The sequence below is a fragment of the Anomaloglossus baeobatrachus genome, chromosome 1 (genome assembly GCF_048569485.1).
Source record: "Anomaloglossus baeobatrachus isolate aAnoBae1 chromosome 1, aAnoBae1.hap1, whole genome shotgun sequence".
In the NCBI taxonomy this organism is placed as follows: domain Eukaryota; kingdom Metazoa; phylum Chordata; class Amphibia; order Anura; family Aromobatidae; genus Anomaloglossus; species Anomaloglossus baeobatrachus.
Genome location: NC_134353.1, coordinates 268,824,574 through 268,840,341, shown reverse-complemented (window position 1 = coordinate 268,840,341; position 15,768 = coordinate 268,824,574). Strand labels below are relative to the sequence as shown.

Here is a 15,768-nt window from a genome sequence, read left to right as displayed (position 1 = left end):
CAAGATTGAAACTGTGGGATCAGGACAGTTTTAAAATGTGAATTTTTGGTAAAATTCTACTTATACAAAAAAATCCTAACGTATCTCATTAAATATAAAAGTTAAGATCTGTTGTCTGTCAGTTATTAGATCATTAAAAAGCAAGTTACTTTGTCAAATGAAACAGAAACTTGCCTAGGCTGCTATAGGAGAGATGTATAAAAATGATGTGGTTCCTTCAGTCGAAGGTTTAAAAAGTTTGCAAATCCATGCATTTATTCAAAAATATGCACATTAGGTCACAATGTTGCCTTTGTTCAGCAGTTTTCCTGCTGGGAAGGACTCTGCATGCATTCAGTTAGAAGTGTTGTTATGTTGCTGGTTATGCATATAAAGTATAAACATATATTCATAAATATACTGTACATACAAAATTAGGTGCTTTTAATAAGCAATTTGTGTAGAGATTTATTTAAATAGCAGAAAATATAAATATTTTTCTAGACAAACAACCTCCGAATTCTTTGAACTAACTGTGTTAACATATATAACATATATCTGAAGCATATATTTGTGCAATAAATGTAATGTATTTTCTGCATACCACAATATAAGAAAAATATATTCCATAATAAATGGAGATGTTTGTTTGCACTGGTTGAAGTTTATATTTTTTATAAGGTACGGTATTTGTTTTTACTCACAAACTAAGCAATTTTATATTTGATAATTACCGGGAAACAAGAAAATTGGTGCCTGAGATATTAAACATGTTTTTTTCAGCTCAGATTTTGTAGCAGATTCTAAATCTGTCCTTATTTTACTTCCATCTGCTCTAGTTAATGAGATGTGCTATACCCTATGTATATGCATTTGACCGATGGAACACTAGGACTGATGTCTACTAAATATTATTATTTTTGTCTCCTTGCTTATTAAAACAAATTCATACTTTCAGATTTATTTTAGCTATGAAAAATTTACATCACAATATCCAAATTAAAAATGCATAAAAAGTCGTCTTGATGCACTGTTCATTTCTGAGATACCTCACAAAAGTGGCACTTTAAACATTTCTAGCAGTGAATTGCACCAGGTCAATTACTTTGAATAGAGCTGAAGTAATCTGCCATCATTAGGGTATCTCAGTGACATCGATATCTTTCTTCTATAGTTTTTAAAACTTGCTGGAATTGTTCAACCTGCTCTTCACTTAGGTCACCAAGGTTTTCTGGGAAATGATACAAGTGTCTGTGTAGATGATGTACCTTGTTACTAATTGTATAGTCAAGGTAACAGAAAGAAGATAGCATTATTTCTTCTAGTTTATTGTACTTATCGGCTTTACAGTTCCCAAGAAAATTCTGTACAACCATAGTGAAAGAAGACCATGCATCTGCCTCAGCATCGTTCATTGAAACTTTGAAGTGTGGATATTTCATGAGTCCTCTGATTTGCGCACCATCATCAATATTTATCTTTAATTTCTCTATGGTCAGTGCTGGAAATGTTTGAAGCATCTTCCCTCTTTGTTTAGTCTTTACAAACTGCTTAATTAAACCTAGTTTAATTTGAAGTGATAGTAAAATGATCTTCCTGTCAACCAATGATTCTGTGATTATATTCTTCTCTCCTACTAGCATGTGTTCTCTCACAGGCCACTGATTTCTTATCATGTGCTCATTTTTTACCTACTATACCAGAGACAGATAAAACAAGGATACTTAGTGTATCTATTCTGCTGTCCCAGGAGAATGTTCACCATTTTTAAATCCATACAGATTTGCTACCAGTGATCATGGTATGGTATTTTCTGTATGACAAGAGCAGTTGTATTTTGCTCTTCAATCATTTTAGTTCAGTGACCTATTGTAAATGATTCATATCAATATTAATCCATATAAAAATCCAAAATTCATGTGGAGGCAACTATACATTATCTCAAAAAATTGAGCTACTACAAAAAAATGAATGACATTTAATTCAAAAGACTAAATATACCTAAAATCAAGCCTAATACTTAAGACACCTTTTTTTTTTCATATTTTCCCCAATGAATAACGAAGAAAAAGGTACAAAGGTACTATTTGCACATAATGCTTTTTACATTTCAATCAGTAGACTATCAGAATATGAACCTCTTTTTTATTGATACTTTAACCCCTTACCAATACTGGACATACCAGCATGTCCTATTCTGCAGTGCATTCCTGTAAATGGATGAACTGGTAAATCCTGGCGATTATGCAGGAACAGGAGCTGTGGCCACATGATCACCACTGGAAGCTCAGCTTAAGTGATAGTTGAGGGGTTTAATCCTCTAAATGCTCTTCAACCTTCTAAATGTCATAATTAATAGTGATTGCAGCATTTAAAAGGTTAGGAGGGTAAAGGGGCTTCTCTCTCACCCAAACGGGACTCATACTACGTGATCACAAGGACTCATTGGCTACCATGACAGTAGGAGGTCAAATAATGACCTCCTGATTTGTCAGATATGTGGGCTATTAGACTATACCAAGAGCAAGGTCTAAAAGGCTTTCTGGAAGTGTAACACTGATAGATATCATGCGTAGCAATGCATTAGAACAGTGATCAGACTAATAAAAGTTAATGACTTATAGAGGGACAAAGTAAAATGGAATATAAATATTTAATGTAGTGTGACATTTTAATAGTACGGACCCAAGAAAAAAAGCCATCCTATCACTTTTATCAAACAGTGAACAAAATTAAACCCCCCCACCAAAAAAAATCACAAATTATGTTCATTCTGCTCTGCCAAAAATCACAATAAAAAGTGATTTAAAAATGTATGTGCCTGAAAATGGTACCAATAAAAACAGTAACTCATCCTGCAAAAAAAGCCTTGACATGACTGTCGGTAAAAATTTTTTAAAATTATAGCTCTTAAAATACTGTATGTTGCAAAAGCTTTTATATTGTGTAGCCAAACATAAAAATCCTATATTAATCTGGTATCACTGTATTCATACTGATTGCAAGAAGACAGATATATAATCACTTATATCACATGGTGAATGGAGTAAAAAATAATTCAAATGCATTTTTGAACTGCTGTTGATTTGTGCATTCTGCTTCTCAAAGATCGCAGTAGGTCTCAGTGTTACGGGGGGACCGGCAGATTAGGACCAGGGGTATATATCCCAATCGCCAGTCGGGGCCCACCGTGCTCCAGATGGTAATGGAGCTGCTGGCATCCTGTGGGTTAGGCGGAGACTATAGAGCTGGATGGCTCTGAGATAACTCAAGGAACCGGTCACGTGTGTAGGGACATGTCAGACCGGACGACAACCCAGTTAGCTTTTCGGTGGAGCGGACGCCACTCCAACCACGTGTGTAACAACACGTCAGGCCGGATGGTAACCAGTTAGCGTTGACCGAGAAGACCGCTGCGACAGCGCCCTGTCAGCCACGTGTGTAAGACACGTCAGGCCGAGCGGTCTTACGATTAGCGTTTGTGGCCACCACTCGACTGGCCACGCGTGTAAAGGACACGTCAGACCAGGTAGTCACACCAGTAGCATTTGACTGGGAAGCCGAGGAGGATAATAGGGTTCACACACCCAATCCAGGAACACCCTGTAAACTTCACAGGGGTTCTGGGGTGCGCTGTCCGTGCGCGTAGAGGGCACAACTGGACAGGTGGCGCAGCAGGTACACTGTCCATGTGCATAGAGGGCACTCTCGGACACGTGACACAACAGGTATTCTGTCTGTGTGCATAGGAAGCACAACTGAACAGGTGACGCAGCAGACGCAGCCCAGTTAACGCCACTGGACTGCTCTAGCACAACAGGAACGGTAGCAAGGAAGCACGGCGCCTGACCCTCATGTGCTGAGCCACGAATCTTGGCGTGACAGGCACCGTTCGCCTAGCCCTACCTACCGCTTCCAACAAGGCTTATGCCACCAAGAACTCTAAATGAAGACTGCGCACCTCCATGTTGTCTCCAGCCCCTTTTATAACTTAGGTCCGCCCCAAACCCAGGGTGGAACCACCAAGGTCCAATAGCAGAGTGCCATGTCATCAGTGACGTCACATGCGACTTATCCGGAACCGCCACATCATTGATGACCTCATGGCGGCCACGCCCCAAACACTTCACCAGTCATCGTCTGACGACCAATGGTGAGGTGCCAGATCATAGGGGCGGGCCTCTGCGAGCCAGTCCGGAGTCGCCACGTCATCAGGACACCTGACACCCTTTGCCCTATCAGGGCCTGCCACCTCACGGACATGCTCAGTGAGGTCCTTACCAGACCTAGCCTCTGATGCACTAAGTGCCTGAGCATGCTCATTAGCCTGAGCAACAGGCTCAGAAAGAAGACTATCAGTTTGAGCATGCTCAGTAGGCACATCCCAGAACTTAGACACAGCCCGAAGTCCAAGTACCTGTGCAAAGAGGCTGTTAGGGTTAATTGTGGGAGCATGCTCATTAGCCTGAACTGAGGACTTAGACTCAGACATAACACAATCAGGCTGAGCATGCTCACTAGGCAAAACACCGGGCTTAGACTCTGGCTGGGGTAAATCGGCGCACGCATGCGCACTAGCCGCCTCTCCACACTTAGACGTGGTGGAAGGAACAGCCAACTGGATGACCCGAGGCACGGCCAAGAACGGCAGCCGGCACCTGGGCGCAACAGGAACCGAAGCAGGCTGCTTGCGGCTATGGCGGCGCCAGTTCGTAGCACTCAGCTCACATTTATCCTGTTCTCTAGACTTAGCGCTTTCACCAGGGTTTATGTGTAAAACTCTGAAATACATGATTCAGATGAAACCCCTGATGAAACATTCCCTTTAATAATGAGGATGGAGACAGCTTTGACTGTGTCTGGCCTATTATGTGGCAGTGTTTGTGTTTTGATCGTCCAAATAAGCATGGTCAGCCTCAGTTTTGTGCACTTTTGAAAAGTTAGACACTGTTGAACAGAAGTAAAGTTCAAGGTATCTCTACTGCCTCATTATATTGAATGGATCAGACAGATGTTTCATCTTTATCACATCATTTGAAGATTTAGATGTAAATCCCATTGTGAGTTCTCAGTGTACTGCACAGGATAACTGTGATTAAAATGTCATGTAAAATGTTCCCAATAAAAGCTTCATCTCATTCCACATAAAAAAAAGTTCACACTCAGGTCTGTATTCTGTTTATAGAAATACAGTGGGTTTCCATAGTACTGGTAGCACAAAGACTCTTTATCCAACCCCCAAAAGAAATCCATCCAAAGCTATGCTCATAAGTCCAAAATGACCTCCTACCTTCTGAGCCCCAAAGTGTCTTAAAATGCAGTTAGCATCAACATCTATCTCAGTACAGTAGGGAGGACAGACTATTTATTTACAGGGTTTATGTCTCAAAAAGCTCCAGTGGGGCACAATAAATAGGCACTACAATATATGGGTATTACAATGTACAGGCACTACAATGCACAGGCACTACAATGTAAAGGAGCTACAATATATTGGGCACTACAATAGCATATTTGGAATAGTCTGTAACAATTCCTGTTTGTTTCTGGAAATAACACATGATGTCAAAATCATCAATGCCCAGGTAGTTGAATTCCCAGAGGGGTGTAATTTTCAAAATAGGGACACTTGAGGGGGAATTCTTCTCTTCTGCACTTAGGCGCTCCTTCTCTTCTGAGCTTTCCACTGTGCCTGAAAAGTAGTATCTGACCACATATGAGGTAACATTGTACTCGGTAGAAATTGCTCAACAATTTTTCCTACTAGCCCTTTTAAAATAAATCAGTCAGCAGGTTTTTGCTCTGTAATCTGAGGTCAGCATACTGTAGGGGTTAAAATTCAGAATTCAGAGATGTATCTCTTAACAAGGTACATGCTGTTTACTTGCAATAATAGCTTTACCACCATGTGAAGTTGCTGGTGCAACACAGCAAAACAAACAAAAGAAAAATAGAGGAATTTTGTGGCATTTCCATCCAATTATTACATTTTTTTTATTATAAATTGATAAAAATTAGCAAATTCATGTGGAAGTGAATTAAAAACTGATGCATTGCTGACACAAACAGACACACTCATGATTATATTCATAGAATATGGTTATAGTATGAATTAGGGCTCCTGTTTGTGTCAGAAATGCACCAGTTTTTTCATTAATTTCCATGAGTTTGCTAATTTTTATGGATTTACAGAATAGTAAAAAAAAGATTTCATTCAATGGATAGAATTGCCACAAAATTTCTCTGTTTACCTTTAATGTGGTGCTCCTTCTGTTTTAAAATTTGAATTAAAGCTCAAACCTAGTGTTTGACCATATATAAAGTATGGCCATATTCAGGAGAATTGCACAGCAAATTCTTATTCTCCTGTTACTCTTGTGAAAATGAAAAGATTGTAGGTAAAGCATAATTTTTGTGAGAATTTTTTTTCAGTTTCATGGTTGATCTTTATAAAGTTCTGTGAAGCACCTAATGGGTTCAATATGCTCACCACATCTCTAGAAAAAATCCCTGAGGGTGTAGTTTGTGAAATGGGGGTCACTTTTTTGGAGTTTCCACTGTTTAGACACATTAGGAGTTCTACAAGCGTGACATGGCCTCCGCTATCTATTTCAACTAATTTAGCACCCCAAAAGTCTAATGGTGTTCCTTCCCTTTTGCTTTCCTTCCACTTCAAATGTGATATTTTGCCTAAAAAAATTGGTGTTATAAATTATTTAGAACAAATGAAAAATTGCTGAGAAAATGTAACCCTTATTACTTCTTTAACAAAAAGATATGTTTAAAAATGAAGCTGATGTAAAATATTCATGGTGAATGTTATTTATTAACTTTTTTATGTTGTATAACTAGCTGTTTTATTGCCATAAAGAATTACAGTTTGACAAAAGGAGAAATCCTATTGACCTAAATATACCTCTAATATGAAGAATATGTCACAGAAAAATAAATGCATAATCACTAGGATATATTGAACAAAACCTGAAGGGAAAAAGTGCAATAGGGTCTTACCCAACGTACATATAAGAGTAATAAGGGAATGCACTCACCTTAGTGGGTTGTGTGTCACAAAACCAAACTTAAAGCACGTTGATACAAATCTATTTGTATTCTGGCCCCCTTGATGGAAGGAGCTGAGTTGAAGTGTTCTAGAAGCCGGACACTGTCCTTCTGTAATGCGGTGGAATTCTTGTGGAACACATCTTATTGGTTAAACACAGACGCCAACTTGTCTCACAATTGTGAGCAGCATAGTAATAGTTCCACATCAACTTTGTTTCTGATCCGCTTATGATATAGTGAAGCATTCTAGAGTGATTATTATGTAAATTGGCAATGATCAAAATTTAAAAATTTGTTAGAAAGGTGAAAACAAGCTTGGAGTTGAAGTGATAAATTCTTTATCAAGCCCTGCTATGTGTAGCGCCCTATGGGGCCTTACGGTACTCGTCACCAGGCCAGTTGTTAATTGGGGTTGCTGTGACTGCCCTGATCCAGCTCCGTGGCCCCATCGGCTACATGAAAAGACAGACAAGTGCAAGGGGGAATGGAAGGAGGGTGAAGGGTCCCTGGGAAGCATTTCGCCAGTTGCAATGGCGATTGGGTCTCGACCTCCTCCGCCACAGACCCTTCCTGTGAGTGTTCCTCTCCCAGGAGCGGTGTTGGATGGGAATAGGGGATACTTTGCAGTGTCACCCGTGTTGTGCAGCCAGGAATTACCCACCGCTGCAGAGTCTCTGTCCGGGGCAGGTGTTGGATGCAGCCAGGATGGTATCGCTCCCCACAGGCAGAGTGGGATTACCCCGGGAGGTTGGTGAGAACGGGGCGACAGTCCATGGGAGCGCCGGGGCACAGGGCAGCGTCCCCGTGGCCTGAAGTGTCTTGGGATCCCCTCCTGCTCCCTCTTTCACTCTCTGCCTTGGCCCGTATAGCAAGCAGCTTGAACCTCTCTTGGGTCAGATCTCTGTCCCCATTCCCAGGTTCCCTCTCTGCTTCTGTGCCCTGGACACTAACGTCGGTGATGTCCTTGATGGTCCCCTCACTGGGCAGATTGTTATAAGGTGAGCTTGAAGTGTCTTTCTGAACTAGGGGTCTGTACTAGTGATGTGTTGGTCAGTAAAGACCGATACAAAGATCCGGCTCCCTGCTGTGACTGACAGGTGCCGGATCCCCAGTGAGAGCCACTAAATTCTCTAAACGGCTCTCACTGGGCATAAAATATGGGTCTTTGGTGGATAAAACCCAGCCCACTTAGCAAAGTAATTGGTTCGTTGTGAGTGGGCGGGGTTTAGCCGCAAGTGGCCGGGGTTTCGGCTGCATTAACACAAGATTAAATCTGTGTTTGCCTGCGGTGAACACATATATAATAGGGAGCCAGGAACGAGCTAAAAGAGTCGGCTCTTTTTGGTGAGCGGAGTCATGGGAACCGGATCACCAAAAAGAGCCGGACTGCCCATCAGTACTCTGTTCCCTGCCTGTGCTCAGTCCCGTGAGTACTCACACCTTACTCTCCATGGTGACTGTACTTTTTTAATCTATGATTACTGATACCGGGTCCCGTCCCACCAGGTGTTACTAGCCCCAGTCTGGCTGGCTCCCCTCTGCAGAGGTCAGTGTGGTGTTACATCCCAGTCGGTTATGTTCTTCCTCCCCAAGGGGTGCCTAGCAGCAACCCCTCAGGGAACTGCTCTACAGTGTGTCTGCTCTGTCTCTGTCTGACTGGAACTGACCTTGACTTACTGTCTGCTTTGTAAGTTACTCCTACTCCTGCCGCCCTCCTGTGCAAGGATTCAGATCATTGTTGTGGTGACCTCGAGTTCCCCTAGTGCCTGTGTTTGCTAGGAACTGGCTGAGTCATTACCTGAGTGTGTTAACCTCTTCCTGCCTGAGAAGGATATAATGATATACCTTGCAGCGACTAGTCTCAGGGGCACTACATTTGCAGCCATACATTAGTTTTAGACAACATAGAAATATGACTGAATTTGAAAGATATTGCATGATAAATTGCGGGTTTCATTTTCTCCCATTATGTCTTGCGAAAATGATAAGCTTGGGGCTAGAATATTATTTTACTGTAAAAATATATTTTTGTTTTTTTATGTCCCAATGTTATAAAGTTCTGTTTAGCACTGTGGGTACAAAATTCTTAAAACACTCCTTTATCTTGAAGATTTTATTTCAAAAGTTTAATTATCTGTGAGCAATTTTGGCACCTTAATGCACATTCAACATGGTGTCTTTATTCTTACCAAATATGAACTCCAAAAATCAAATGTTTCTTCGCTTCAAAAAAATTGTTTAAAAGAACAGAGAGTCCTCAGTGGTTGATACCTTTTAATGGCTAACTGAAAAGATGGTAATAATTGCAAGCTTTCGAGACTACTCAGGTCTCTTCATCAGGCATGGTATAACACAAAATCTGAAGAGTCACGTATTTATACACAACAGGACTTAGAATAGTGCAGTAAAAAAAAAAAAAAAAAAAAAAAAAAAAAAAGAACAAGTTATGTACCGCGTCTTCGCTTCAAGACATTTTCTCTCATTGCCTCTTCTAAAGATGACAAATGAGCTATATGTTTTTGTGGGTAAAAAATATTTTTAATTTTTTTCCACTTTGTTTTAAAGCACCTGAAAGGTAAACAAATGAAAAATTTTCATGAGAAGAGTTTTAAATAATTTCAAGGGTATAATTTTTAAAATTACATCACTTTTGGGGTAGACTAAAATATATTCAGGCACCTCCGAGTAATCTTAGAATAGGTGCATAAAAAATAGGATTTTAAAATCTTCTTGAAAAATGTAAATCTGCTGCAAAATTTGAACTTTTCTAACATCCTACAAAATACAAAGATGTTTAAAAAATTATGAAGAAGTAAATGGGAATTGTGCCTTATTAATTTGTATGATATGACTATATGGTTTAAGGGTGTAAATATTTTAAGTTTCAACATTGCAAAAAACACAAAGCATGTTGACCTAAATTTACTGTTAACATAAAGTAAAAAATGTCACACAAAAAAAATCCATTCTTACAATCACTTTGATATGTTTAAGCATTCCAGACTTTGTGTTACATAATATGATACATGTAAAATTTGGAAAATGGGGTTTGGCCATTAAAGTAAAAATTGAATCTGTCACTATGGAGTTAATAGAGTATCTGACCACTAATTATGACAATCATTTTCTTTATATCTTTTTTATGTACACAGAGATACTTTATTTTTTAAATTTTTGGATTTTTATATTGTAATTCACGTTTTATATTAGATCTTTACATTTATTATTATCATTATTATTATTATTATTATTATTATTATTATTATTATTATTATTATTATTATTATTATTATTATTTTGTTAGCTCCACTGGGAGATTTGAATTGCAATAAGCTTGATAAAATTACATATTAAAGTGTATTATGCCTGTCAGCAATATGCTCATGGGCATTTTATTACACCATGCCTTGGGAAAGGTCAAACAGTAAAAAAAAAAAAAAGACAGATGTGCTGGCCATTGTAAGGCTTCTGGCAATAATGTCAACACATTGAGACCTGTAATCGCAACGGGAGTCTATTGAACGTTTTTGATCTTGGCATCAGGACGGTTTAATTGACAGAATTGCATTAGCACCAATCCTAGCAGTTGAGGTAAGAGTGAGCCTAAGGCTAGTTTCACATATCCAGCTTTTCGCAGATGCGGTGCACACCAGTACTTTATGATACAGTACAGTGGTAGCACCACAACGTCCAGGTCACATGATCCGGTCACATGACAGCATGTGACCGGGGCTTGTTGCGCTGCCATTGTACTGTATACACTGTACTGGCGTGAGCCGGATGTATGAAACTGGCCTAAGTAATAGAGCCCTACTCTCACCAAAGGTGAGTCTAGCCTTTTGATTCTTTCTTTGGATACTACAGAGTGGGCTTTCAGTCCAAATGCTCTTAAACATTTTGACACTGAATGACAAGACAGATCCTTACCCTTTTCAGTGCTTAACTGGCAAGCAATTCCAATTGTAGTATTGAAATGATAACTCCTGGAGATTCTCTGCATTATCCTGTCTTCTCTAGCATTTGTCTTTCGAGGGTGACCAGTTTTCTTGAGGGACTTGAAAGTAGTTTGTGATGTTGTAAAGATGTAATATTCTCGAAATGACACACTTGGAATGACCAACTTCTCTTGCTATATCTGATAGGGTCACCCCTTTGGCCATCATCTGGACAACCTGCTGCTGGAGGGTTTCAGTCACTTTGGAATGGCACACAATTATTGCAAAGTCAGTGAAAACTGAAAAGTTAGGCTGCCAGACAAATAGGGTTTGTCAGATAATTAAGGAAAATATCACAAGGTGCCAGATTAAAACTAATAACTTGCAGGTATCTGAAAGTCTTCTCTAGTTTTCATCAGTGTTCTTTTTTCATTTAACTAATATACATTTTTATTATGTGCTTAGGAATAAATTCAATTTATGAAATAAGCTTAAAATACTTCTAATTTACTCATGTTAGGATATAATCACACAGGACTACACAATGACCGTAACATTTAGGATATTGTGTGTTGTTCTCTAATTTTGATCTCCAGTGTATATATACTGTGTGTATATATATATATATATATATATATATATATATATATATATATATATATATATATATATTTATATATATATATATACAAACACACATTTTTATCAGTCCTATGAGGGCTAATGAACTTAGATTGGGTAAATGGAGGCCTGTCAATGTTTATGCAATGTTTATGGCACATAAAAGTGCAAATGTAGCATGGAAGCAGCCTAAGGCAAATGTGAGTTATCCGTCATAGTAAGATTGTAACCTGAATCTTAGATAATTTTATTTCAGAAAAAAACATTTTTTAATTACTTTCTTTTCTCCAATAAATAGGATATTGTCTTTAAATATAACAATAGCTCCATAGCTTTTAACTTTTAAGCTATACATAATATTTTGCTCATGTACACAGTTGTAAATGACTGTCATTTCTATCTTTTTCAACTTTTACACTGTTAGGTACGATTAAGGAGGATGAAGGAGATGACCTTTTGTTGTCGTCAGTGGATGAGTTTTGGTGGTTTCCTCATATGTGGAGTCATATGCAGCCTCATCTTTTTCATAATGAGTCATCATTGGTTGAGCAAATGATTCTCAATAAAGATTTTGCACAGGTAAGATCAACTCTTTTAAAGTACTGTAGTTTCAGAGATGTTATAAAATTAGTTTTATGGCTTCAACAGTTGTTAAAATAGCAATATATTTAAAACTTAAAGAATTATACATAATTTCAAGATTTTGATTAATCCAAGGCATTAAATGATTTATTTTTATTCTGATGAGTTCTAAAGTATTTTTCTCTAATAAAAAGCAAATGAAAAGCATGGAATTTGCATTTGTTAAAAAAAAACCACACCTGGCATACCACAAACGTTTTATTTGCTGCACAATCTCAATAAGCACATTATGCTTTCACATAATATGTGACTTTTCTACTTTTAACCTTGATACATCTGTGTGGCATACAGGTTTTGCTTTTGTCTAGATCAACACTGTAGTTTATAGGTTAAAATTGATAGAACTTAAGGCTGCTTTACATGCAATGACATCACTAACGAAATGTCGCTGGAGTCTCGGAATTCGTGACGCACATCTGGCCTCGTTAGTGACGTCGTTGCATGTGACACGTACGAGCAACCGCTAACAATCCAAAATACTTACCACATCGTTGATCGTTGACACATCGTTCATTTTCCAAATGTCGTTGATCTTCTGGAATGCAGGTTGTTCGTCATTCCCGAGGCAGCACAAATCGCTACATGTGACACCCCGGGATTGACGAACAACAGCGTTCCTGCGTCCTCCGGCAACGAGGTGGGAGTGAGCTTCATGCGGCTGATCACCACCCTTCCGCTTCTATTGGTTGCCTGCTGTGTGACGTCGCTGTGATGCCGCATGCACCGCCCCCTTAGAAAAGAGGTTGTTCACCGGCCATAGCGACATCGTTAGGCAGGTAAGTACGTGTGACGTGTACCTCCAATATTGTTCACCACGGGCAGCGATTTGCACGTGATGCACAAATGACGGGGACGGGTGCGATCGCTAGCGACATCACAAACGATGTCGCAGCAATTAAAGCGCCCTTTAGTCTTTTTTCAACCTTATCAACTGTTAACATCTGTAAATGGCTTTCTTTTCTGGACTAAGAAAAAGCAAAGTAATCTTTATTTTACATAAATAAACTGAAAAACCAGAATAAATAAAAAAAATCAAATAAATAATAAAAAAAAACACTGTAAGTGACCTGTTTGTACATTAGAAAAAAATACATGTACACACTAAGTTGACTATGAATTGCAAAATTATGATAATTGCAATCATAACAATCTGTAATGAGTACTGTTGTCAGAAATCTGTGTGCGCTGTGTGTGCCAGAGGTTGTGCTGTGACTTGGTTCCACTCCCCATGCCTCCCTGTGCCCACGGGGACAGGAGGTGTCAGTGCTGCATTGTGCCAAGTGGACCTTACTTACCCCTTTGGGGTGCAGAACGTCGTGTGTTGGTGGAAGTGATTAAGTCGTATCACTTAGCTCGGACGTATTTGAGACGTCAAGGTGGGGCTGCAAGGTGCGGTTTTGTCCAGATTGACAGGGAGGGTCACACCCAATTGGAGGGACATCCAAGTGACCTCCTTGGCCTGGTCTGTGACATATGTGTACCCCTTTTCACATGTAAAGCGCCATGGAATAAATAGTGCTATAAATTAATAATAATAACTTTAAAAAATCAAAAAAAAATTTCCTTTTTTATGGAGTATCCGGAATTTCAGGATGGTTAAAAACACTGAACTTGTTCTTAAAAACTGGAAATATATTTTTTTTTTTTTAAATTCATACATTATATTCTAGAATGTACTTCCATTATGTAATTTATTTTTGAGCTTTCTCCAAAGGGAATCAAACTTTTCCACAGAATAGCTTATTATATGCAGATAAAACATGATATCATCTAAATACTATTATACTATTACTTGCACTTAATAATGGAAAAGATAAAACTTCAATGGCTAGAAATTAAAAGTCAGCTAAATGTGCCCAGTGAATGCAAGCTACAATATGAGTTAAAAGATTAGTTATTCCACTTATTAAGGCATAGTTGTTGTGTCTCCAGCATTTCATTATATTGTAATCTGTGGTTGACGTTCACTATTAAATTACAAATACATTCTGATTACTTCGAGATAGATATCCTCGTTGTAGTTGTTCATTTTTCTTGAGCGCGGATGTCTATTGCATTTGCTATTTTCATAATGTTAAAGCAATTTAAGATTCCTAACACTTGCTGTTTTTCCTTTGTTGATAAGAAAGGTGCTATTGTGCAGAATGGATACCACCTATTGGTGCTTTATGTTCCCCTTTTTAATTGATGAATAGAATATGCCCTGCATAAAATGCACATTATTTAAATTTAGATCAATGTAAATTCTGTATAATCCACTGAATCATTATATCTATTTAAGAGCGTACAAAGGAATCCTATTGAGCATTCGGTGCATTCATTACCTTTTAAATAACCATGTTTGAAGTATTGGGCTGGGCACAAAAGTAATTACAGTGCTTTGCAATTTAATATCTAAAGCTGATTAGAATCCAGAACAATCCCACTTGGTTGTTCTGCATTTCAAATATGTAGTCTAAATTTGAAGGTTATAAATCTTTGAAATTACATTATGAAGCACATTGCTTAAGCCAAGAGTGCTATAAAAATACCTAATCAATTAGGAATTAAATTGTATTCAGCTTTCAGAAAAGCATTAGTCCCAGTGATTTCTAATTACTTTATAGTGGCAGTAAGGTATTTCCTATTAGTAAACCACAATGATTCTTTCTACTGCATTAGGCACCTGTTCACATATAGTATTCTCCCATGCCATCTTTTTTCTTTCTCACAGTAGATTATGCTTTTTTGCTTAATATATTTTCACATCTTTTTAGGAATAATAATCTCTAAGGCTAGGCATTAGGTTTCAGTATGCTTCATTAAATGAAATGCACAGTGTTTATACATTCCAAATGGGAATTTATTAAAAGGAGTCTGCTAACAGGTGTTAGCAACCTCATCACTTCAGCTGAAAGCAGAATTATGTAGCGAAAGAGACCCTGATTCCAGTGAGTCTTAGTTTACTGGGTGCAGCAGTTGTGATATAATCAGAGTTTTTAGATGTAGCATGTAGCAGAGCTCAGAAAGATAACCCTGCCCACCCCCTACTCAGCATCTTTTTGTGTACATTGTATATTGACAGTGAGCTACTAATTAGTGCTGGGTGTGGGGTTGGACCAGAATTTAAAAAGGCAGCAGTGATGATGACCCATTGCTGATAATATACGGATTGTATTGACACAGCAGCACACATTCTAATAAGTGACACATCAAGGATCAGTGTCTGAGCCTCACAATTCGGTTCCATTTGCATTTTGCACGGATGAGTACAATCCGATTAAACATCGGACTGCACTCGCACCAATACAACACTATGGGGCAGGGCCCATTTGCGATTGATTTCCCATGCTTTAGCAGCATGCGGAATAAATTGCAGCATGCTGCGTTTGGCAGCGATTCACTGCTCACGCACCCCATACAAGTCTATGGGAATGCGTGAAACATCACACTGGACTCGCATGTCATCGGATTGCAGTGTAATGTACGCAGAGACAGGCTGTGGAGGAGATGGGAGAAAGTGCTCCCTCCCCCTCCGCAGATGTGATAC

The 15,768-nt window shown here is 38.7% G+C and overlaps 1 protein-coding gene across 2 annotated transcripts in view; it reads left to right on the top strand.

The window, feature by feature from the left end:
• The window catches only part of LOC142311544 (bifunctional heparan sulfate N-deacetylase/N-sulfotransferase 4-like), a 682,360-nt gene that overhangs the window by 236,441 nt on the left and 430,151 nt on the right, over positions 1-15,768 (top strand). For both annotated transcript variants that reach the window (XR_012754278.1, XM_075350062.1), the window contains exon 4: positions 12,022-12,176. Coding sequence is in view for 1 of the 2 variants with exons in the window: in XM_075350062.1 (XP_075206177.1) it covers positions 12,022-12,176 (155 nt within the window). In the remaining variant the exon portion in view is untranslated. The remainder of the gene's footprint in view (positions 1-12,021; positions 12,177-15,768) is intronic.